The following is a 22,975-nucleotide window of genomic DNA, read 5'->3' on the forward strand; positions in this document are numbered from 1 at the left end:
CAGTCTCGCCTCACGGTCACCACACATCAGCTTGGCATGTTTTTAGAGGGGGGGAAAACCAGAGTACCTGGAGAAACGCACACGCACACACACAAAGGTCCGGGAATACCAGGATTTGAACCCTCTACCTTCTTGCAGTGAGGCCACAGTGCTAACCATTGGGCCTCCATGCTGCTCCATATATTGTACGTTTTGTTTTGCAGGCAGTAATGGAAAGGTAAAGCTCCAGTCAGCATTAACAAGAGAGTAATATAGATTCAGCTTGGCTTCAATCAGACAAACCTGAGAAATTAATTATGTTCTGCCCCCTGCTGTAAAATAACAGACATAACAATCTCCCGTTGCCTAAATTGTTAGAACAAGGAAACAATGTTATCGTCCCTGAAGGTTTTGATTGGAGCTGTAACATTTTATAGGAGTAGTAAGTAAACTAAAAACAGGCTCAAAGTTCACAGAGAGACTGAAACTCAGCTTAAGAAAGCAGAACCAATCACCATACTGTGTTCTAAGTTTAACTGATGAATGAATTGACTTGATGCAGCTTTAGACTTTTATCCATTTAATTAACAGCTAAATCAAATATCACCCATGGTGCCCTTTGTCTTCTGCCAATCTGAAATTTGATTTTTGGAAGATTTAAGTTCACAGCCTATTAATAATTGACAGACTTTATAGCTGTGCAGTCTGATGAAATGGCCGACACCGTGCAGCAGGTACGTCGTCTTCAAATGTGTTCTTGCCTACTCTAAATGTTTCAACTAGAATAATCGTAACTCTGCATTTAGATCACAAATACACGTTTTGTCTTTGAGTGTTACGTCTATTTTGTGGCCTTTGTGTCAGTCAAAGTTTGCCACAGTTTATCGATGTTCCGTCTCATGACAAAAGTAGTAGTGGAGGTAAAATAATAGTTTTCATAAGAATGGTTAAATTACCTGTTGTACCTAAAAACCATACAAAAGCTTGTATAATACAGTGTATCACTGGTTGATTTTTAGAGCTGCAGAATGATTCCCCAGACAGAAGGACGGTCCCTTCAGGCTCCACTCAGACCCCTCAGTGTACTGGTTTTCTGTCTTTTCCTGACTCAGTCCTCTAGAGGTAACTCACACACAAATACAGTCCTGTTCTCAAAGGATATTACTACAGTTATTCAAACACGTTCCTCTGAAGGAAAATATTAAGTATTTCCGTTGAGTTGAAGAGTTGAAGCTCAAACACCAGAGCCTGATGTCCAGAAAGTGTCAGTGGCATACACACCAGCATGTAAAATAATTTAACTGTCCTCTCACTAAAAAAGCTCTGCGATAAGGCTGCTTGTTTCCCTTTTCACTAGGCCCTGTTCCCAAAATTAACACTGTTTGATGTCTGCTTAATTCTTAATTTCAATGTAATGTTGTAGGTTATTGTTTTAGTGTCTTACTTCATTATTTGACATAGGCCTTTGGGCAGGTTTCATGGGCTACCAACTTAGTCAGGGAGAGTGGGTGCAGGTTGGCCCCATGAGGTCTTTTCTTAAGGGAGGGGTTGGGCAATCCTAAAATGAAGAACAATGGCTAAGCTAGGTCTGTAGTAGATGACAGGTTTATATTTGGGGTACCGATTGTAGTGGATGCACACACAGTATATGTATACTGTAACGTCTGATTCTAACCTGATTCTGACTGTTTCACTACGTAACTAACATATTTATAACCATAACTGTTTCTGGTTTACATATAGGGACTGAAATGGGTCCTGTGGGTCGTATCAGATTGAAGGAATAATTGACCCATATCATCGTGTGGTTAGATATTGTAACTACAGGAAATTTTAAGCATCAGTGACTAATGTCGAAGAAACAAACCTGAACAAAATGTTGTTTTTTGTCACGCTGGGAGTGAGACTATGTTGGTCAGCCTCCTCTTAGTTTACTCTTTGATGTCTGGCAAACACTGCTGCTATGACCGACCTTTAATTTACTCTTAAGATGAATAGTTTGTAATATTAAAATAGTGTCTTGATAGCTGCTTCGTACAAATGGATAAACCTTTCTATTTCCTTCCAGGTCAGTCTCTGTTACTTGGTCCCCCTCAGGCAGTAGTGGCCCTAGTTGGCGATAACGTCATTTTACCATGTCACCTGGAACCTGCAGAGGACGTCACTGCAGAGACGTTGGAGTGGACGAGATCTGACCTTGACCCCGGATTAGTCTATGTGTGGCGTAATGGTCAGGACCTTGTAAAGGCAAGAAATCCATTTTACAAAGGAAGAGCATCTTTGTTTATTGATGAACTGAAGAGAGGAAACATTTCACTGAAACTCTCGAATGTACAACCCTCTGACCAGGGAACATATGCATGTGGCATGCCACTACTGCATAAACAGTCTTCTGTTAAGCTTGTTGTTGGTAAGTAGACACAGTTCATGTTTGTTCATGGTTATGTTTGGTGTAGGCTGTGAATTGTACAACCAACACCACTGTCATTTATTTATTGAAGTCGCAGAACAAGTACCTGGAGAGCTGACAAGCAGTCAGTGTCATGCATGGGTACCAACATCATATGTGTCAACATACTACATTTCATCATTTAATTATTTACTATTATTTAACTCACGATTTCATTATTGGCAGAATACTTGTCAGACATTTGATCCCTTCGGATTTTAAAAGCTCACTTACAAAGACATGAACCGGCTTCAATTTAAAATAAAGGACAAATAAAGTAGCAATGATTAAAAGGCTGATGCTGGTAACTTCAAACAGCCAACTTTATGAAGCTTTAAGAAATGGAACATTGACAATGACATCTATAGTTTCATCAACATGCTAATGTGGAGCTCCTAAAAGTCTTTCTAAAAAGGTTATGGACAATGGAGATGAATTAAATGGATTAAAGCTGACAATTCATACTAAACCTAATGTAATCATAAGTCTTGCCAAACTTTAGACATTTGCAGATGATTTTTTTTTTAGTCCTATGAACATTTTGATGTATACAGTATTGGGAAATGTGAATTTCTTATTTGAACTATTTTGCAATTGCACCCACATTTCCATAATCAGTTAACTTTCTTAATTTTAACAAATTGAAGATTGGTAATTACTGTCCGACAAAGGTTTTCTTCCACTGACCTTACTGTTCTGCATGTTTCCTGTTGTTCAGTGTCAGGTGCTGTCTCCTCACCAGTCATCAGGTTAGCGGGGACTGACCGAGACAAAGGAGGAGCGGTGCTGCAGTGTGAGTCTGGAGGCTGGTACCCAGAGCCTGAGGTGTCGTGGCTGGACGCTGAGGGAAACCTCCTCTCTGCTGGACCTACAGAGACCGTCAGAGGTCCTGATGATCTCTACACTGTCAGCAGCAGAGTGACTGTGGAGAAGAGACCCAGCAACAGATTCACCTGTAGAGTCCAGCAGAAGGACACCAACCAGACCAGAGACACAAATCCTCATGTTACAAGTAACATGATTTAATAGATGATAGCTATGAACCAGTTTAAATAAATATGTTATTCCAGCAGCTTATAACATCCGAGAATTACTTTCCTATTATGACAATCATTAGAGCAAACAAGAGTGAAGTGACAAAGTATAAGAGCTCAAAATCTGCATCGAGATGGGTCATCAAACACAGGACTGTTACTCAGGGGTTTGTGTCCCATGTGACACTAAAAGTCAGTGTCATTCTAATATTAACAGAGTTTTATGGACCTGAGACGCTACACCGTCACAATGCAGCCTCATTGTTGTAATTTTACACGTTACAGTGTTCTCCAATCACTGATGTTTATCTAACCATAACTAAGTGAATTTGCTGCCTGGACTACTTCAATGTCATGTTTACTACGCATTTAACACTGTGGTCGTTATGTTCAAACAGAACAGTCACATGACTACAGCTACATGATCAAACCGCCACCATGCTGCAGTAAAGCCGTTTTGCGAGTCTTTGGAAATGGACCTTTAATGTCGTGTAGGTATCAGGATGTGTTGGTTATTGTGTTATTTATGATTTCAGATGATTTCTTTGAGGTCCAGTGCAGTTCTTCTTCCACCATCACTGGTTTGGCTGTTAGTTTGGCTGTTTGCATCCTGTTACTTCTCTTTTCTGTGTGGAATTGGAGACAAAACAAAATCAGTAAGTCACAAATAAGTTGCAATATTTTGTAAATCTTAAGTTATTATTGCAGGTTGTAAGGGGACTAGTGATATGAATTGTGTAATTGTTTCTAAAAATAAATTGTTTGATTAAAACACCGGTATCACATTGGTTGTGGAATACAAAAAAAATGTAGCAGTACTTTTTTTGCTATCAGTGATATTTATTTAATACTTGATGGACTCAAAAGTCTCAAAATAAATGTAAATGTATACTTTAAAAATGAATCGCCCCTCAGGGACAAATAAAGGTCTTAAACTTGAACTTTATTATGTTTAACACAGAGACCAAGAGAAGCACTACGTCTGAAGCTATTAGTAGAGAAGAGAAGAACACAACTGAAATCATCAGTGAAGACGAAAGGAAGCCTTTGAAAGGAAAGGGAGAAAATGAGAGAAAACCTGTAAGTAGAAACAGGAAGTTACTTTTAGTAAAGGGAATAAAAAACAAGATCAGGTAAATAAAGTTTGATCAGAGCAGGATCTGGGTTTCCAAAGAAAGCAAGAAGAGCAGCTTTAACCGACGGGACAGAAGAGGCACAGTTCAGATGGACAGAGGTGAGGAGGAAAGCGAACAAGAAGAGATTAGAATTACAGAAGAGAGAGATAGCCTGAAATACACGGGCAACATCGGATAAGAAATAAGTTCAGCAGGCTCTGAAGACAAGAAATCAGAGGATGAAGGACGACATGCAGGAACATGTGTAAATGAAATGAAATGAATCTCTGGATTTTATTTTATTTTACTTTTATTTATTGCTATTTTAGGAAACAGGACCCAGATCTAAAGTACTTTTGAGTCTGATTCATGCATCTTATTGCTGTATATTTACTGATTTACTTTAATACAACATGTCTCTTTACCTCTTTCTGCTTCCTGCCAGTCAAAGGAAAAATCTTCTCAGTCCACGTCTTCAGTAAGTAATCCTGATATAAGTGTAATAATAATCTCTGAGATCAATCAGGATGCCACCCTGTGTATTGTATAATTTGCATAAACCTTCTAGTGATGGTGAGTGAGAATGAATGGACTGTATTCCTCTTTATGGCTGTTTGACATGGTTTTTGATATTCATATTAGTCACTGTGTTCACTCACATTACAGTTAAATGATTTAAAAGCAACAGGTCTCTTATTGAACTGCTATTCATATCTCTTCTCTGTCTCTCAGTTTGAAAAGAATATATTTCCCAAGCTGACACAGAGCCAAAAAGAGCAGCAGAAGAAAGATGGAGCTGAGGAACCAGACCTGACACAGCTGGAAGACATAAACAAGGAGGTTCTTATTTGTACCTTAACACATTACTTCTTTCTTTTTATCCACCTTTTTCAGTTTCACTGCTTTATGTTTAGTTTAGTTGTACTTATAAAACATTTAAACCTCTATCGCCCATAGGCTTCATTTTACCCATTCAAACACCCATGGACAGTGGTCTTGTACTGATTTCTTTATTTCTATGGTGTAGACCCTCAGCAAGCCAGTTTTTTTCTCTGTGTGTGTTTTGTCTGTTTCAGAAAGGACAAGACCATGTAAGTTCCCAGAGTACGTCACAGGATTACAGCCGGACCAGCCCAACCAGTCAGGACTGGGACACGGGACGCATCACTGTGGAGGAGATCAATCTGAAGGGAACTTATGTCCGTCTCAGCAACAAGTCCAATCAGGTAATGCTGGTGTGTGAGGCTGGACTCTGCATCGGTGTGTGAGCTCATGCATTACTCCGCATTCATGAAATAAAATCACAAACTGACTAGAAACTCAGGAGGTTTTTAATATGGCCAATGTGAACATAGTCTTGCATTGCCAGACCTTCATCCTCAGAATGGAAGAGGGTCCGGCTAGTCCACATAGCCTTCCGGGATAGAAGAACAACGTGCTCTGGTGTGTTGGCATTTCTTTAAGCCAATCACAATCGTCTTGGGCGGTCTTTATGTTTCCTCTGCTAAATAGTCTCAGGAAGGAACTTGTCTTGGTGGAACATGTGTACGATCAATAGAAGTTTTAGTTGTCAACAGAAAACTCTGATGGGACAGATAGGCTAGCTAGCGGTCTGGATTTACCCTGCAGAGATCTGAGGACCAGGTAACCATAGTCCTCATATTGGACAGATAGTCTAGCTAGCTGTCTGGATTTACCCTGCAGAGATCTGAGGACCAGGTAACCATAGTCCTCAGATTGGACAGATAGTCTAGCTAGCTGTCTGGATTTACCCTGCAGAGATCTGAGGACCAGGTAACCATAGTCCTCAGATTGGACAGATAGTCTAGCTAGCTGTCTGGATTTACCCTGCAGAGATCTGAGGACCAGAGAACCATAGTCCTCAGATTGGACAGATAGTCTAGCTAGCTGTCTGGATTTACCCTGCAGAGACCTGAGGACCAGGTAACCATAGTCCTCAGATTGGACAGATAGTCTAGCTAGCTGTCTGGATTTACCCTGCAGAGATCTGAGGACCAGAGAACCATAGTCCTCAGATTGGACAGATAGTCTAGCTAGCTGTCTGGATTTACCCTCCAGAGATCTGAGGACCAGGTAACTATAGTCCTCAGATTTCACCGGAGGTTAAAACGCCAACACAGAGACAGAGGAATGGGACAGACATCCAGGCATTTCCGGCAGCACCTGAACACCCCCAGAAGTGTAATGTGGTTGATATATAGACTAATGTGATGATAAATCTAATCGGGGCGGCTGTGGCTCAGGTGGTAGAGTGCTGGTCTACAAATTGGAAGATCAGTGGTTCCATCCCTCGAGTCCGTGTTAAAGTGTCACCTTATATGGCAGCCTCGGCCCCCAGTTTATTTATCTTTGTATGAATTGTACCTGTAAAACTGCTTTGAGTAGTCTTAACAACTTGAAAAGTGTAATATATAAATAAATAAATAAATAAATGCATTTACGTATTTTTGCTCCTGCAGGAACAGCCACTGGGAGAATGGGAATTACATTTACACGTCAACAACAGAAAACCTATCAAATACCAATTCAAGAACACATCTAAAATCGAGGCTGGAAAGACTGTCACTGTAAGTTCTTTCTTCTTTAATCTAAGTCTCCCTCTTCCCTTGCATGGAGACTTTGTGTGACTGAAAATCATATCAGGCTCACAAAGCTTGAAACATAACTGAGATCCAGTTTAGTTAGGTTCCTTATATGCTTCTATGTTGTGGTACTACAACGGAACCTGAAAACGTTTCTTTTTATTCAAGTGACATGACTTGTGAAAAGTGGAGGGTTTCATCGTCAAATGTCTCATTTTTTTATGGTGAACCTGTGAAATTTTCTTTCTTTTCAGATCTGGGATCGACTGAGCGGTGTAAAGCGTGACAACGCCAACCTGGTGTGGTCTACCAAAACCTCCTGGGGCACCAGAGAACATCTGCTGGTCTACCTCTACAGCAAAACTGGAGAGGTCTGACTTCCCCTCACATAAGTTGAGAAATACAACATATGGACACACACACACACCTGTCCACACACTTCAGTGGAAGTTCGATTTGCATTGGTACGTTGTTGTATGCTTTTAGAGTTAAACTCACATTGGGGGTTGGTCCAATGTGCAGGCCGGTGGCTTCTTGACCTCTCTTGTTTGTTTCACTTCTAAAATCTGATTTTATCTCTCTATTAAAGCTAGAGGCAAGCAAAATGTTTCAGCTTGGGACCTCTCAGAACCAGCAGGAGAATGACACCTGTGTGACCAGTCAGGACTCAGACAGAGGACACATCATGGTGGATGAGGTCGACCCGGAGGGCAAATATGTCCGTCTCTGCAACAAGTCCAGAACGGTAATGCTGGTGGGTGTGGCTGAACACTTCAATGTTTCGTAAGATATTAATTTAATGACTGTCTCTTTGTCTCATCTTACGTCTCCTGCAGGATCAACAAATGAAAGACTGGGAATTATATTTACACGTCAACAACAAAAAACCCATCATTTACACATTTCGGAACTCATTGAAACTCAAGGCTGGAGAGACTATCAAGGTGAGTTTTTCAAACATGTGCTTGTTGAATTCTTCTCTTTTTTTATAAATGCCTATTGATCCAATTCTCCCTCTAACCCTATGAGGACTTAGCGTGACCAGGCTGCCAAAGCATCAAACACAACATAACAGTAAAATAAGCTCTGAAAACTTATTTTATTGCTATATTTTAATTCTATGCTGTGTTTTGGCAATGCCATGAAACCTGAAGCATTTTTATTTTTATTTCAGTGACTGAAACTTTGACTTGTAGTGGTTAGATGTATGATGACTCTGTGAAATTTGCTCTTTTTCAGATCTGGGCTTCAGGTTGTGGTGTCAATAATGATACCGCCACAGACCTGGTGTGGAGGAACCAGAACCCCTGGGGCACTGGAGAACAGCTGCTGGTCTCTCTCTACAGAAAGAATGGAGAGGTCTGACGTCACCTCACATCACACATGTTAAGTCATAAGTTGAGAAATACAGAATTTAGTCAAAATTATGTGGACACACACACACACACACACACACACACACACACCTGTCAACACTTTCTTTCTGGGTCTGTTTTTCTGGTTTGGTCGGTTTAGATGTGCTCCAGTTCTCTGTCAGACTGTAAACTACTGCTGAAAGATGAATGTCCATCTCTCAGTCTGTTATCTGGAGAAATCGTGTTAGAGGGCAAGTCTAATGTGTGTGTGTGTGTGTGTGTGTATGTGTATGTGTGTATGTGTGTGTGTGTGTGTGTGTGTGTGTGTTGTCTCTATCAGCTAGAGGCGCGCAAAATTTCAGAGGGGCGCATCATTGTGAATGAGGTCGACCCGGAGGGCAAATATGTCCGTCTCACCAATAAGTCCAACAAGGTAATACTGTTGTGTGAGGCTGGACTCTGTGTGTGTACTAGATGCTCATTTTACGTTTTAGAGCTGTACATTAACAAAGAGTATCCATATACACTTTTTTCATACAGTTACTATCTGAGTTTAAACTTTAAATTCAGTTTGTGATCCGTGACCCAATAAAACCACAAAGACTTCTAGCAAACTGAGTCACATACTGGACAAACTACTCTTTGTTATACGCTTAATATGTTTTGGGAAGATGATCAATGTTAAACTTGAACATATATTAAGTGTCTCTTCCTCCTTTCCCTCTCTCTTTCCATACTGCAGGACAAACCACTGGAAGGCTGGGAATTACATTTACAGATCAACAACAGAAAACCCAGCATGTTCAGATTTTTCTATTCATTCATACTCAAGGCTGGAGAGACTGTCACTGTGAGTTTTTCCTGACCGTTTGTTGAATTCTTCTCTGTTGTCGTTCTCTCCCTCTAACCCTACATGAAATCATCATCAATCAAAGCTTCAACCATAGAAAAGAACTCTTATTGTTTCTTCCATGCTGTGTTTTAGCTCTGCATCGAGCCAGTCCTAGTCCAACCTGAAACCTTTTACTTTTCATTTAAGACATTTTAACTTGTAGTTAGTCGTGAGTTATATGATGAATCTGTGAGGTTTTCTCTTTTCAGATCTGGGCTTCAGGTTGCCTTGCCAATGATAATCCCCCCACAGACCTGTTGTGGAGGAACCAGAACCCCTGGGGCACCGGAGAACATCTGCTGGTCTCTCTCTACAGCAAGAATGGAGAGGTCTGACGTCACCTCAGAACTCACACAGTAATAAATGCACTATAGGACCAAAAGTATGTCTCACACCTGTCCACACATTTTAGTGTACTTTCATTCTGGGTCTGCTACTCTGGGTTTGGTCAAGGTCCCGTAGTTCCAATGAATCAGATATATTGGCCAAGTATACTTACATAGACAAGGATTTTGACTTTGATAGGTATCAAACATATTGTTTAGTATATGTTTAATATATATATATATATAGATATATATATATGTGTGTGTGTGTGTTGTGTATCTCTCAGCTGGAGGCAAGCAAAAGTCTTGAACCTGAGAAGTCCCAAGAGCAGCTCAGTCACCAGACCAATCAGGACTCAGCTAAGGAACATGTAATTGTGGATGAGGTGGACCCAGACGGCAAATATGTCCGTCTTCGCAACACACGCAACGTGGTAATGTAGTATGTTTTGTAGCTATACATTAGCAGGGCTGCCAACTTTTCCCAAAACCTTGGAGTGAGATTTGGGGGGGCCAACCCATATTTTGCCGCGTACAAAGTCAAAGTCAGCTTTATTGTCAATTTCTTCACATGTCAAAAACATACAAAGAAATCGAAATTGCGTTTCCCTCTATCCCACGGTGACAAGACATTTTAACCAATTTGGTCCACAGACAAACATAACATTCAAGTAAACAGTATAAAAAACAATTTCTTTGGGTCTTTATCCTTCAGGGTTTAAATTGCGATTTCTTATATGTCTGGGGGCATGGGGCTCTCACTAGGGGGTCTGGGGGTATGCCCCCCCAGGAAAAAAAATTGAAAAATAAACCATTAAATGGCACTTTCTGGAGAGTTTTTTTTGCAAAAAAAATGGAGAAATCAAGTCTTACATGATATGTGCAAAACTGTAGGGTTAAGAACCTTTGCATTGTTGTAGTATCAACAGGTTTAGGGCATTCAGCATTTACATTATTAACTTCTTCTGATATAAGAACTGACCCACACAATGTGCCAAACATAATGAACCACATGAAGAGACAGTAGCATATGTCAGCAACAGCTGAGAAGATTTGGGTCTGTGGAGAACAGGTCCAGGGGTCCCTGGTGTAGGGACCAGGGACCCAAAGTTAAATTAATGTTGAGGGATCAACTAAGAGCACTGAAATTAGAATAAGAACCATTGAGTTACATAGATTCTAATCCTTTAACCTTTGTGCCAAGGCTCAGTAATGTTTGGCCCTCGTCCTCTGGGCCCCACTTACTGGATTTACTTTTTGGGAAAATAAATACTTTTTGTTCATTTTAAAAAAACATCAAATTAATTATTTACAGTTACATTTAGAGATGCACCGAGGTTAGAGAAGCACAATAGTGGCCCAACGTTGCAGTATCGTATATATAGTATAGTATATATAGTATAGTATATATAGTTTTTATATATAGTATAGTATAGCTCCGATGTGTTTCATCAGATTTCTGCTCATATTTACAACTTTATGCACATTCAAAATATAACTCCTCCCATCTCTGTTGTCCGAGATGTGGAGAGTTGTATTAATATAGTCTGCTGTGCATGTCATTGCTCCGCTGATATGGTGGATCTCACTCAGACCGTCGCACAGACTCAGAGGCCCATTTGGGTCTCTGGTCTCTGACAGAGTTTAGAGGAGGCTGTACGCTGCTCTTCATCGGAGGTCTACGCACGGATGCAACGCGTCACTGCCCCCCCAGCAGAGCGGGTCCACCAGCCGCGCTGCTCACCTCTATTGTTACAGAGAGTGGACACGAAGCGACGGACGGTCTGTGATCCTCAGAGCTCAGACCTGAAGCCGGGGAAACGCACCTGGGATGGCTCGTGAAAAAAAATCTTCTCAGTATGCGACAATTCGAAACTTCCCCAGACAGGGAGCGCTCTTGAACCCCCCACAGTCTCTGAAAGCACAACTAGTCGATCACGAGCGGCTCAACAGCTAGATCTATAGATAAAATCCTCTTTCAGAAATTAGACCAAGCGTGAGAAATCGGGGGTGTGGCGTGTGCGCGTGTGAAACCAGTCAAATGCGTGTGTCTCACGGCCAATGCGTGAGAGTTGGCAGCCCTGCATTAACTAAGTGTATCCAGTAGTATTCTAAATGGGACATTCATACTTAGCTAATGACCTGCTTAAAGCCGGCCTAGGAAAGGTCGAGCATGGGAAAGGCCGGTTACAGAAAACTGACAACAAAACAAAACAAACACACAAACCCCAACATGAAATGTGGCCAAACAGATAGTAGAAGATGGTGAATGTGATCAAAGGAATTTAACATTTTGGAGTGAATTGTTGAGCCAATATAACTACAAGCTTTTCTAACAATTAGAATCACATGCTGTTACACTATGACTACCTGTGGTGATGTGTCAGTGTCTCTTTGTCTCATTCCTCTTCTCATTAACAATTCTCTCCCACAGGACCAAGTACTGGATGGCTGGGAGTTACACATACGAGTCAACAACAGAAAACCCATCATACACACATTTTCCAGTGTTGATGATCTCAAGGCTGGACATACTCTCACTGTGAGTTTGTTCAAATTTCTCAATTTGTGTAATAACTCAGTAGGAGTAGAATGACTCTATCCTACGTGAAGACATTTGTGAAGTAGAGTTAGTCTTTATTTATCTGATCAGTGAAACAACCTCTCCCCTGACCAGGTGAAGTGGAGAGAGAAACACTGGGACTCTGGAGACCAACTGCTGGTCTCCCTCTACAGCTACACTGGAGAGGTCTGACATCACCTCTCGTCACACACCTGGACAAACACACTATATGGCCAAAAGTATGCGGACACACCCCTGTCTGCATACTCTAGTGTATCTCCATCTGGATTTTATTTTCATGTTTGTCAAAGCTGTTAGTTCCAATGAAGGGAAACCTTAATACTGCAGCATCTAATGATATGTTAGACAACAGTGTTCTTCCAACCTGGAAACAGACTCTTTCCTGTTTCAATGTGCACAAAGCCAGCTCTAAAAAGAAATGGGGTTTTTAGGTAAATTTGGTTTGGAAGAACTTGAACTTGGGACTAACTGAAATGCTAACGGTGAGATCTTCCTGTCCAAAGAGTTCTGAAATGGACACATGCAACCAACATGCATCAGTTAATAAAAATGAAAGAAAAAGAAGAGCCTGATCCAGAACACAGAGACACACAATCAGATCAGACCTGAAGATAACATTAGATTAAAAATAAAATATATCTTTACCTCCTGCACGTACATCTACAGCTACCTGGACAACAGATAAAAGATCATTGTTTTTATGACATTCTTTGTGATCAGAACTGAAAATAAGAACACTCTGATTCATAACTATTCACTTTAAACCCAAACCCATGTCAGGTCTCGGTTCCTTAGAACAGAGTAGAAGGAGACCTCTAATGTAGACTGGGAGCCAGATCTGATCATCATCATGTTCCCAAACCTGGTGTGGTGGTCCACATCCATTTGGCCATATAGAGTAGTTATTAACCAACACAACCTGTTTCTCTTTCAGCTACAGGACAACAGCATAACTCTCACCATTCTGCTTTCTCTGTCTCCAACAGGAAATGGACACGAGGACAGTTGATGGAAAGATGAATTCTGATGTGCTGACATGAAAACATCAAGTCATATTCATCTGAAACATGGTGACTTTTATCCCTGTAGAGAATTAGATTTGGAATCAACTAAATGAGTGAGACCTGTTCTGGGAACATCAAATCCATCATGATCACCGTTTGGATTTTGTGGTGCATTTTACAATTTGCAAAAGGTTTTGCTCAAAATGTGTTCGAACTGCAGCACTTTAGATCAATTTATGTTTTATCATAATGCATTGCCCTGAAAAAAAATGTTTTATGTCCAATCACATTTTAATGAAAACATTCTCTTCATTATAACGACACACAATCACTTTGAAATGTCAAATATTGAACACAAGACAAAGACAAAGGGGGAAATTAATGAATGTCAAAATCAAAATGTGAGCTACTGTTACTTATGCATGTTTAATGATTTCATGTCTGTGTCTGTGTTTGTGTTTTGTATTGTTTGTAATTCAATTCATACTGTCAGTATATACTTCCCTACTCCATTTTCTGCAATAAATAAATACATTTAAATACATGTTTGATATTTCAGTTCAGATGCTGATTTCTGATTCAGAAATATCAACTTCCAGTTTTTTTTTTTTTTTTTCTGTAAGATACAACTTGCAACATATAAACATATTATGTTTTATTTACAAAGTGATATTTGTACATTCTCCTACTTTTTTTTTAAAATGAGTTTTGCTGACAAATCTTTTAATCCTCTTTATTTACATTTTCACTCCTGCTCCATTTTCTGTAATAAAGAGAAAGAGAGAAAGAAATATGTTCTTTCCAGGTTTTTTATTTTTAATTGTTAATTGTTATGAATATATACAATTTAGCAATTACAGAATGATATTTGTACATTCTTTTATTATATCTACAGAAATTATCAAATAAGATTATTATTTGAATTTTTCCTTAATTAGCTGAATACCAAAAAAATACATTTTTAAAATAGTAAGCAAAACAGTAAAAGACGGAAGCTGGCGGTTTTTCACATTAATCACTGTTCTAAATTGTTTTTTTAATGAAAGTCAAGGGTGGACTGGGGCATAAATTCAACCCTGGCACTGTAGCCACACCAGCCCACATTACCACGCCCATGTAGCCCCGCCCACAAACACATGCATTCACTAATTAAACTTGTATGTAGTATCTAATGACGTAAACAGTTGCTCCAGGTTCTGGTCTGCAGCACTGTCATGCACTTCAAGAGCCTGGGTCTGGGTCTGGGTCTGGGTCTGTCCCAGGTTTCTGCCTAAAAGGAAGTTTTTCCTCTGCACTGTGGCCCTGTTGCTTGCTCTGGAGGAAACTACTAGAACTGTTGGGTCCTTGCAAATTCTGGAGTGTGGTCTAGACCTGCTCTATCTGTAAAGTGTCTCCAGATAACTCTTGTTATGAAGTGATACTATATATAAAATTGAATTGAAAATTAATGCAAAGGGTCGATGGTTTACATCCATGTGGAGTGGTCTTTGGAAGGGGTGTGCTATGTGGAGAGCTGTGATTGGATATGTTCAAGGAACTTTATGGTAACTTTGGGGCCCCCTTCTGTTAACTCTGACTTTTTCCACCCTATGACTTTCTAGGTTACCTAACATGTCGTCTAAACATCCTACCCTATAAAGACAATGCTCGGTTGAGTGTTCATGGGGCTAGGTCGCTCTCCAAGCTTCTGCAGAACTTTTAAATCAATGCTGAAAATCTTTGAAATAATAAACCTTTAAAATCAAAGACAGTGTCAAGCGGACTCCTTATCAACACATCATCCAGCATCCCGCTTCAGACACCACATGAACTTTTTAACATTTAATGTAAGCAACTGGCAAACAATTCTTACTACAAAAAACAAACATCCTGCCTATTTATGCCGTTTGTAGGCCGTCATTCTCTATATTTTTTCATCTCTTTCTCCGGATTTGTCACTGCTGTCTCCTTTTCTGCGGCTTTGAATTACTTTTTTTCTGATTTTCACTCCACAGTCAGTCTTCAGTCTTGGTCTGTTTGTCCCTTTGTCTCATGCTGAGGATCTGGGGCGCCCCTTGGAGAAGAAGACTTACAACCATCTCTTTTATTCGGATCATTTTCTCCTTCCACTCCTGTGGGGTTTAGATTTTTGTCGTTTCTCTGTGACTCTCTGTTTTTTGCTATCTTGATCACTCTTTGGTTCTCTTCCTGTTTCTTCTGTCTCAGATGGAGTCTCATTCTCTCTCTTTCCTGTACTCACTGTTTCTAGATGATGTTCTCTTTTTCTATGTGTAGATGATGTGCCTTCCTCGCCATCTCCCATCTCCTGCTTCTCTGGCTGTTCTTCACCACACTGCTTTTCCTGTGTTTCTCCCTCTGTCTGATGGAGATGTCCTGCTTTATCTGTCTCTTTTTCTTTTGTCGCCACATCACTCTCTATATCTGATTGGGGCTGATCTGATTTAATCTGTTCTTCTGTATTATGGAGCAGATCTGGTTTAACTGAAGACAGAGGCGTTGTCTTCTCCCCTCCCTCTCTCTTGTCTCCATTCTTTCCTCTGTGTCCACTCTCTGCTGGAAATGGAGTGTCTTTTTGTCCAGTTATCAATTCAGAATCATTCTGCTTTCCTCCTCCTACTGATGGATCGTTGTGTTGTGTTTTGTCGTCAGTTGGACCCTGACTTGATGCTTTGTCTTTAGTAGATTTGATGTCCTCTTCTTTTTCTTCCTTTTCAGTATCATGAATTGCATCTGCTGCCGTGTCCTGCTGCTGTTGTCCATGTCCATCCATTACACTCTGAGTTGCTGTGTCAGTATTTACAGACGTTGTCCTCTCTGCTGGCTCTATCTGTGTTTCTACCTCTGCTGGATCAGCTGCTGTTTCTACAGTGTCTTTTTCATCAGTTATCTTTTCCTCTCCTGCTGATGGATCACCGTGTTGTGTTTTCCCATCACTTGGATTCTGAGCTGCTGCTTTGTTTTCCTCAGTTTGGGTTTTATTTTCTACTGTTTCTACTGTATCATTGCTTGCTTCTTGTCCTACCAGCTGTTGTTGTCCGTCTCCTTCCATCAGACTCTTTCCTCCTTCCTCTTTTTGTTCTTCCTGTCTTCTTCTCTCTGCTGGAGTGTCGTCACTCGTCCCTGTTGGTCCTCCTGTCTGGTCTGATGTATTATTTGTCCCTCCTACAGCTGGTCCATCCTGGTGTGGTGTTTGTCCCTCAGTTGGACCTGCTGCTCGGTTATTTGTAGATTCTGTTTTGTTGTCTTCATTTCTTTTGTTCAAATCCTTCTGTGGTTCGGTTCTAAAGAGCCGATCTGGTTTAGCAGGAGGAAGAGGAGTTGGGTTCCCCCCTCCATCTCTCCTGTCTCCATTCTTTACTTTGTGTCCACTCTCTGCTGGACATGGGGTGTCTTTTTGTCCAGTTATCAATTCAGATTCATTCTGCTTCCCTCCTCTTGCTGATGGATCATTGGGTTGTCTTCTGTCGTCAGATGGACCCTGACTTGATGCTTTGTCTTCAGCAGATTTGATGTCCTCTTCTTTTTCTTCCTTTTCAGTCTCATTATTTGCGTCTTCTGCCGTGTCCTGCTGCTGTTGTCCATGTCCATCCATCAGACTCTGAGTTGGACCTGAAGCTGCTGTTTCTACAGTTATTGATTTGCTCTCTTCCTCTGTTTTAGCATCTGCACATAGTTCCTGTCTCTGGTTGAGAATATTGCTTGTTTCTCCTTCTGTCTTCTCCTGGAGAGTTCCCTCCTCTGTTTGATATGAACGTTTTGTTCCTTCACCTAAACATGAAGTGGTATTTCCGTCCTCCTTCTTGTTCTGATTATTAATTGTTTCTATTTCTTCTGATTCTCTTTCTATCAGACACTTCTTTTCTGAATCATTTCTTGTAGAGTTCTCTCCTTCTCGCGGTGTTTCTTCGTCCTCCTGCTGCTTCCTGGTCTCTGTGTGCAGAAACAGTGACGTAGTTACACACACATACACTGTACATGTGTGTGTGCTAGTGTAAAGATGGATAGTATGAAAAGACATTTGCTGCAAAAGCACAGCAAGGGCATGAGAAGCTGCAACATATTTTGCATTGGAAAGGCTGAACACAATAAACACTGCTATAGGAGGATATTAAATATGTCAATAAATACTTAAATTTACATTTTACCAAGACAAAAAATTTCAAATGTTCTGTAAAAAGGAAAAAAGGTGTAAAATTCACAGTCTATAAAACTAATGCATGGTGTTAGCATGGTTAGCATTGCTAAGCCTCTGTCCTGATTGACAGGTACTATAGCATCTCCTGCTTTATCGTCTATTTTAAAAGAATTTACCAAACTAACATCCTGCTGTATTGAAGAAGACTTGAAACTAGCGATTGAAACCATAAACTAGTTATGCAAATGTTTTTCTGAGGTAATAAATCAATTGATAAGTTGATCATTTTCTCATAGACTTCCAAAAAACTGACTGAATTAGATAGAATGCAGCTTTCACATTGGCTTCACTTTCAGAGCTTCTATGGTAAAACCTTGTCTTTTAGCCACTATAACCATCTCAGGCTTATAACAGCAGTTCCCTGACTTACTGGTTTTGCTTGATCTCCATTTCCACACAGCAAGGGCAACCGCGAGAATCAACAGAACACCAACAACCAACCCGATGATGACAGTAGTCGAACCAGAACCAGAACCAGAACCAGATGGATCCGTGAAGAAATCATCTGAAGAGATGAAATACAAAACAGCATTGCATTTAATTAAACTAGACATCAGTTGTTTAAAAGTAAGAGTGATCATTTTGTAAATAAATAACTCATATCAACCTGGAAATAAATGTGTGTCTCTCTGGTCTGGTTGGTGTCCTTCTGCTGGACTCTACAGGTGAATCTGTTGCTGGGTCTCTTCTCCACAGTCACTCTGCTGCTGACAGTGTAGAGATCATCAGGACCTCTGACGGTCTCTGTAGGTCCAGCAGAGAGGAGGTTTCCCTCAGCGTCCAGCCACGACACCTCAGGCTCTGGGTACCAGCCCTCAGACTCACACTGCAGCACGCCGCTGTTGAGTTCGGTTATCTTGATGACAGGGGATGATACTATGGAAGGAAAAAGTCAGATGAGTTTATCATACAGTTGTCTATATTGACTGCAAGGACACAAGAAGAGCAGCTTTGCACTGTTAGTCCATAGGCCAGACCAGAAATCATAGGGTTAATGAATAAGTACCAAACCCTACAACTTAAAAATAATGTATAAAAACCTTACCTAGATGATTAATCGGATGTATAATTCTAAATTGAGGATACTCCATCAACAGGTATGTTCACTTACCAACAACAAGCTGAACACTGGATTCTGTTGTCAACCCTGGAATGAAGCATCTGTACGTTCCTTCATCAGAGAGCTCCAGTCTGGAGAGCGTCAGCGAAGCATCTCCCTGTCTCAGTCCATCGATGGACATCGATGTTCTTCCCACGTAGGACGGATTCTGGTCAACCAGTCGGTCGTCCCCGGAACGCCTCACATGGACAAACCTGGGGTTCAGGTCCGGTCTTGACCACTCCACCATCTGGTTAACGGCATCCGTGGCCGGTCTCACATGGCATGGCAAAGTGATGTCATTGCCGACCAATGCCGCTATTGGCTGAGGTTGACCAATCGCCTGAGACTGACCTGGGGAATATATAAATCCAATATTTATGTATTTAATTTTTTTTTTACAATTCCTACTGTGGTAACAGCTGCCAACATGTTGATGATGTTCAACAAGTCACCATATTCTCATTAACTGGGTTCAGATGATATTGTATGAAAACTTATATATCTTAAGACATTAAGGGTCACATGATTGCATAGTTATAGTTGAGTTTAGCCAATAAAAGGAGACCAACATAAAGTGAAGACCGTTAAGCTTAGACATCAAAAAGACTAGTAATGATAATAAATAGTTAACTTTATGGTTTGGGTTTAAACACTGGCCCCCTTAAATAGTACTCACATGGTTAGAAATATTGACGCATTTCAAATTTTTACAAGAAGAAAAATGGGACAACTTTTGTACCTGAAATCAGCGTCTTTCCTTATTTCCTGTAATAAACATGTATTCCTGACTCAGAACATTATTCTGGATATGACACTTATGTTGTTTCCATAGTGGATTTTTAACATGAATTTTAACTTATGACACAAAACTAACCCCACCTCCATGTTTAATAGTGTGCTAGTAGAGACTGATGCATTCCCTAAAAATAGATGTTATCTCAGCTGTTGGAAATTGAGATAAAGACAATATTAGTTAATAGATTAATTTCAGAATTGTTTTTAAAACCCCAAATAAGTCCCGGGTCAGTTTGATTTGAGGGACACGAGAGGGTCCCGGAGGTGAAGACAACACCAGGGTTAAATCTTTATTCAGTGATAGTTTAATGAGAGGAAAGAGCGTTTTTGCAGGAATAAAAGTGTTATTGAAAGAGCCAATGTATAGGACTGTTGGTGGGATCCCCCCCCCCCCCCCCCAACCGTCACCAATCGTCCCATGTGATTTATACACAACACCGGTCAATGCGCTATAAACCAGTAAGTGAAGCTGTGGACCCACCGGCAAACACACTGATACTCCAATCACTCAAGCCATGGTTAAAAATAGACACATCAACACACAGGCACGGGTTAATGATAAACTCTCACTATAACCCCAGACCTTATCTATTATCACCGCGTTATCTAACTGGCCTGATAAAGTCAAATAAACCATATCAGTCAAACAAACGAGAAACCTTTCCACTTTCACTTTGACCACTGAGTTCATCTCCACAGGGAGGTTGTTGCTGACACTATGGCTCAGGGTAAATGTCTGAACATTGTGCAGCAGTAACAACAATAATAAAAAACATCTTTTGGAAATTGATCTTAATGCCTTCATTCAAAATATTTTGGAAAATCCAACCTTTTAAGACACCAATGTTCTTTGTGAATGAATCATATATAATATCATAGTATCATAAGTAAATAAAATATGTAAACAGGGGGCATACGTATACACCCCCCTATGTTAAAATGGACTCTTGTTAAGTATTTTTGGAACAATTTGTGTCCTCTTATTTTTCATTTTTTTCAAGTGTAGTTATATATCTGTATGCTTTCTATTTTGTGTAATATTACTCTTTTTTGTAAGACTTCTTTTGTCTTTAATTACATGTTCAGTCAATTTATAAATCAATCTAATTTTCTGTTTTTGTTGACACTGTACTTTAATTACTGACATCGTAGTTACTGGCAGTTTTGTATTATATTCCGAATTAATAACCTTTCATAATCATGTTTACGTGTACGTTACCTTGATGCGAGTGTGTCAGGAGAAGAAGGGCAACAGCGTAATGGAGAATCAACGTGCTGCAAACAACGGGGGGAGATTTGTAGGACGGTCTGTCCGTCTGGGGGGGCATCATGCAGACCTGGGAACTGAAATAAACCACAAAATATATTCACAGAAATATCATGTGGAAGTCTTTTATGATGTTGCCTAATGAACATATCATGTCAAATGAGGATATCTTTTTAAACAGTCCGAGATTAGGTCTGTTCTGTATTTCCTTCACAGCTATTATTTATTTAATTCCTTTAAAGATAAGAATCCTTTGTTTGAAGCAGTTTTTTTCTGTACAGTTATGAGTGCACGAGTCCAACTGCCCAGGCTATTGGAAAAAAGAGTTAAACAGGGACCAGATGTGACAACAAGCTTTGCTTTTGTATCAGACAGAGACATGGAGAACTGCAGCAGAGGGTGTGGAGCAGGAACATGGAGGCAGCATGTTACTCCAACCCCGGATCTAGATCCAGAACCAGCTGCAGGAAGCGATAGGAGGAGAGAGAGAGGAGAGGGGCGAGAGAGCACAAGACTCCGGGAAAGGGAAGAAGTCGAGTTGAAAATCAATTCATAGCAAATAGAGTTTAATTTAGGAAGGAAGTCTCACCTTTAGCGGGCTTTCTCAGTCAGCGAGCTGCACAAACTAATAACGTCTCCGTCTCAGCTGCAGGGCTGGCGTCCCTCTGCTCAGCCTATCAAATCCACTTCTACCTGTAGTCATAAAAAAGGTTGATGTATTAATACTTTCTTACACCCAGACTTCCAGGTGCTCAGATATAGTTTTCTTCAGGATGAAAACGCCTCTAAAACCATGCTGCTTCTTTGGCGGCAGCAGTTAAATATTCACTAGAAATACTATAACTAACTATAACTATAAAACTATAACTATAACTATATAACTATAACTATAACTTCCCACTGCCAAGAACATTTCAATCTGCTAAATTCACCTGTCACAGCCGTACGTTTGGAATGAGCACACTGGCTCTGTGCTGTGGCCTTTAGCTGATTTCCAACTTGCATTTAGTGTCTCTAATATTAAGTTACATGTATAAATAAGAGATTGAACTTTGATCCAGTTGCCAGGTAGCTCATCGCCATAATAATACAGCAGGAAACACATCTGAAGTCACTGGAACAGGAGCAACGACAACAGATATAAAGTCTGCAGGGGGCAGCAAAGGACTTCTTATGAATGTTCACACGTATCTCACATTAATGGAGTTCAGCAAAAGGTCATACAGGAAGAAACCTGACCTACTTACATGCAAAGTTGCATTCTAGGTCCTTAAATCCCTCCGCCCACTCTTAACTGTGGTGTGAACCATCCAATCAGAACTCCTTTATCGTCTCATGTTCTAGAAATTCTAGCAGCAGGGGAGCGTCTGCCGGTCCTTTACTTTGGTCCAGACTGAGATATCTCATGTAGACCTACTATACACCTACTGAATGAGTTGGATTGAATGAATATGTGCTTTGGTTGGCTTAATGCTGCTAAACCTAGAATAGAATAGAATAGAATAGAATAGAATAGAATAGAATAGAATAGAAAGCCTTTATTGTCATTATACACAAGTTCACAGTACCTGTGCAATGAGATTGAAGCAAAACCTTTACAGTGTTGACACAAAAATATAAAAAAAATATATAAGATATAAGAACATAAAATATCAAAAATATCAAAAATATAAAGTCAAAAATATAAAGTATAGGTAGTGCAGAGAAAAGTGCTGTCATGTGACTGGTCTTCATATGACCTGTAACTGTCTAGGTCATCATGCAAATTGTTCTAATTTGTGCAAAAGTTAGGCTTTGTTGCCTAACTTTTTACAAAAGTTCAAATTGTACAAGTTCAAATGACCCTGTTGATGAGAATGAGTTTACTTTTAAGTGACCATATAATATATGTATATATATATATATATATATATATATATATATATATATATATATATATATATATATATATGTATATACAGTACATATGTCAAATTATTTACAGGGCACAATTTTATTTTTTGGGGAAAATCAGTCCGTCTTAGAAGCTAACTTAGAAAACTTTGAGGCATCTGGAGGCCTATGATTGGGATTTTTTTAATATGCTATCCAGTCCTTGGCTGTTTAAATGTCTCCATGTGATTATAGCTGCAGGGTGCTACTGAACTCAAAGCAAACTAAAGTATGAAGCGCACTACAAGTGAGTGGTGACTAAGATGAGATGGTGTATTGTTGTAGAGTCCATCTGCCTCAGCGAAGTGTTTTAAAAACAAGAGCCAGCGTTTGCTTAACACCA

General features: G+C 40.1%; 3 protein-coding genes across 5 annotated transcripts; 1 reads left to right on the top strand and 2 right to left on the bottom strand.

Annotated features, from left to right (window-relative positions):
• Positions 1-679: 679 nt before the first annotated feature.
• LOC116696244 (lamin-L(I)) lies at positions 680-13,764 on the top strand. The gene is made up of 16 exons (XM_032527074.1): positions 680-713; positions 999-1,101; positions 2,048-2,389; positions 3,147-3,440; positions 3,999-4,118; positions 4,424-4,542; positions 5,310-5,417; positions 5,654-5,803; positions 7,435-7,551; positions 7,770-7,925; positions 8,017-8,124; positions 8,420-8,539; positions 8,876-8,968; positions 9,278-9,385; positions 9,637-9,756; positions 13,324-13,764. The coding sequence occupies exons 1-16, from the start codon at positions 693-695 to the stop codon at positions 13,375-13,377; spliced, it is 2,133 nt and encodes a 710-aa protein (XP_032382965.1). The 5' UTR covers positions 680-692; the 3' UTR covers positions 13,378-13,764.
• Positions 13,765-15,269: 1,505 nt separating this feature from the next.
• LOC116695351 (myb-like protein X) lies at positions 15,270-16,938 on the bottom strand. 3 transcript variants are annotated; one of them, XM_032525565.1, is made up of 3 exons: positions 16,758-16,938; positions 16,282-16,487; positions 15,270-15,996 (listed from the first exon to the last, which is right to left on the bottom strand). In XM_032525565.1, the coding sequence occupies exons 1-3, from the start codon at positions 16,931-16,933 to the stop codon at positions 15,434-15,436; spliced, it is 945 nt and encodes a 314-aa protein (XP_032381456.1). In that variant the 5' UTR covers positions 16,934-16,938; the 3' UTR covers positions 15,270-15,433. The 3 variants fall into 3 exon arrangements, with proteins under 3 accessions (XP_032381456.1, XP_032381455.1, XP_032381453.1); XM_032525564.1 differs by having other exon boundaries at positions 15,270-16,001; positions 16,287-16,938; XM_032525562.1 differs by having other exon boundaries at positions 16,282-16,938.
• Positions 16,939-17,954: 1,016 nt separating this feature from the next.
• Positions 17,955-21,309, bottom strand: LOC116696245 (butyrophilin subfamily 1 member A1). Its single transcript, XM_032527076.1, has 5 exons — positions 21,290-21,309; positions 20,653-20,770; positions 18,648-18,989; positions 18,144-18,412; positions 17,955-18,041 (listed from the first exon to the last, which is right to left on the bottom strand). Exons 2-5 carry the CDS (start codon positions 20,762-20,764, stop codon positions 17,955-17,957), a joined length of 810 nt encoding a protein of 269 aa, XP_032382967.1. The 5' UTR covers positions 20,765-20,770; positions 21,290-21,309.
• Positions 21,310-22,975: the final 1,666 nt, after the last annotated feature.

Source organism: Etheostoma spectabile, chromosome 9, assembly GCF_008692095.1.
Source record: "Etheostoma spectabile isolate EspeVRDwgs_2016 chromosome 9, UIUC_Espe_1.0, whole genome shotgun sequence".
NCBI lineage: Eukaryota > Metazoa > Chordata > Actinopteri > Perciformes > Percidae > Etheostoma > Etheostoma spectabile.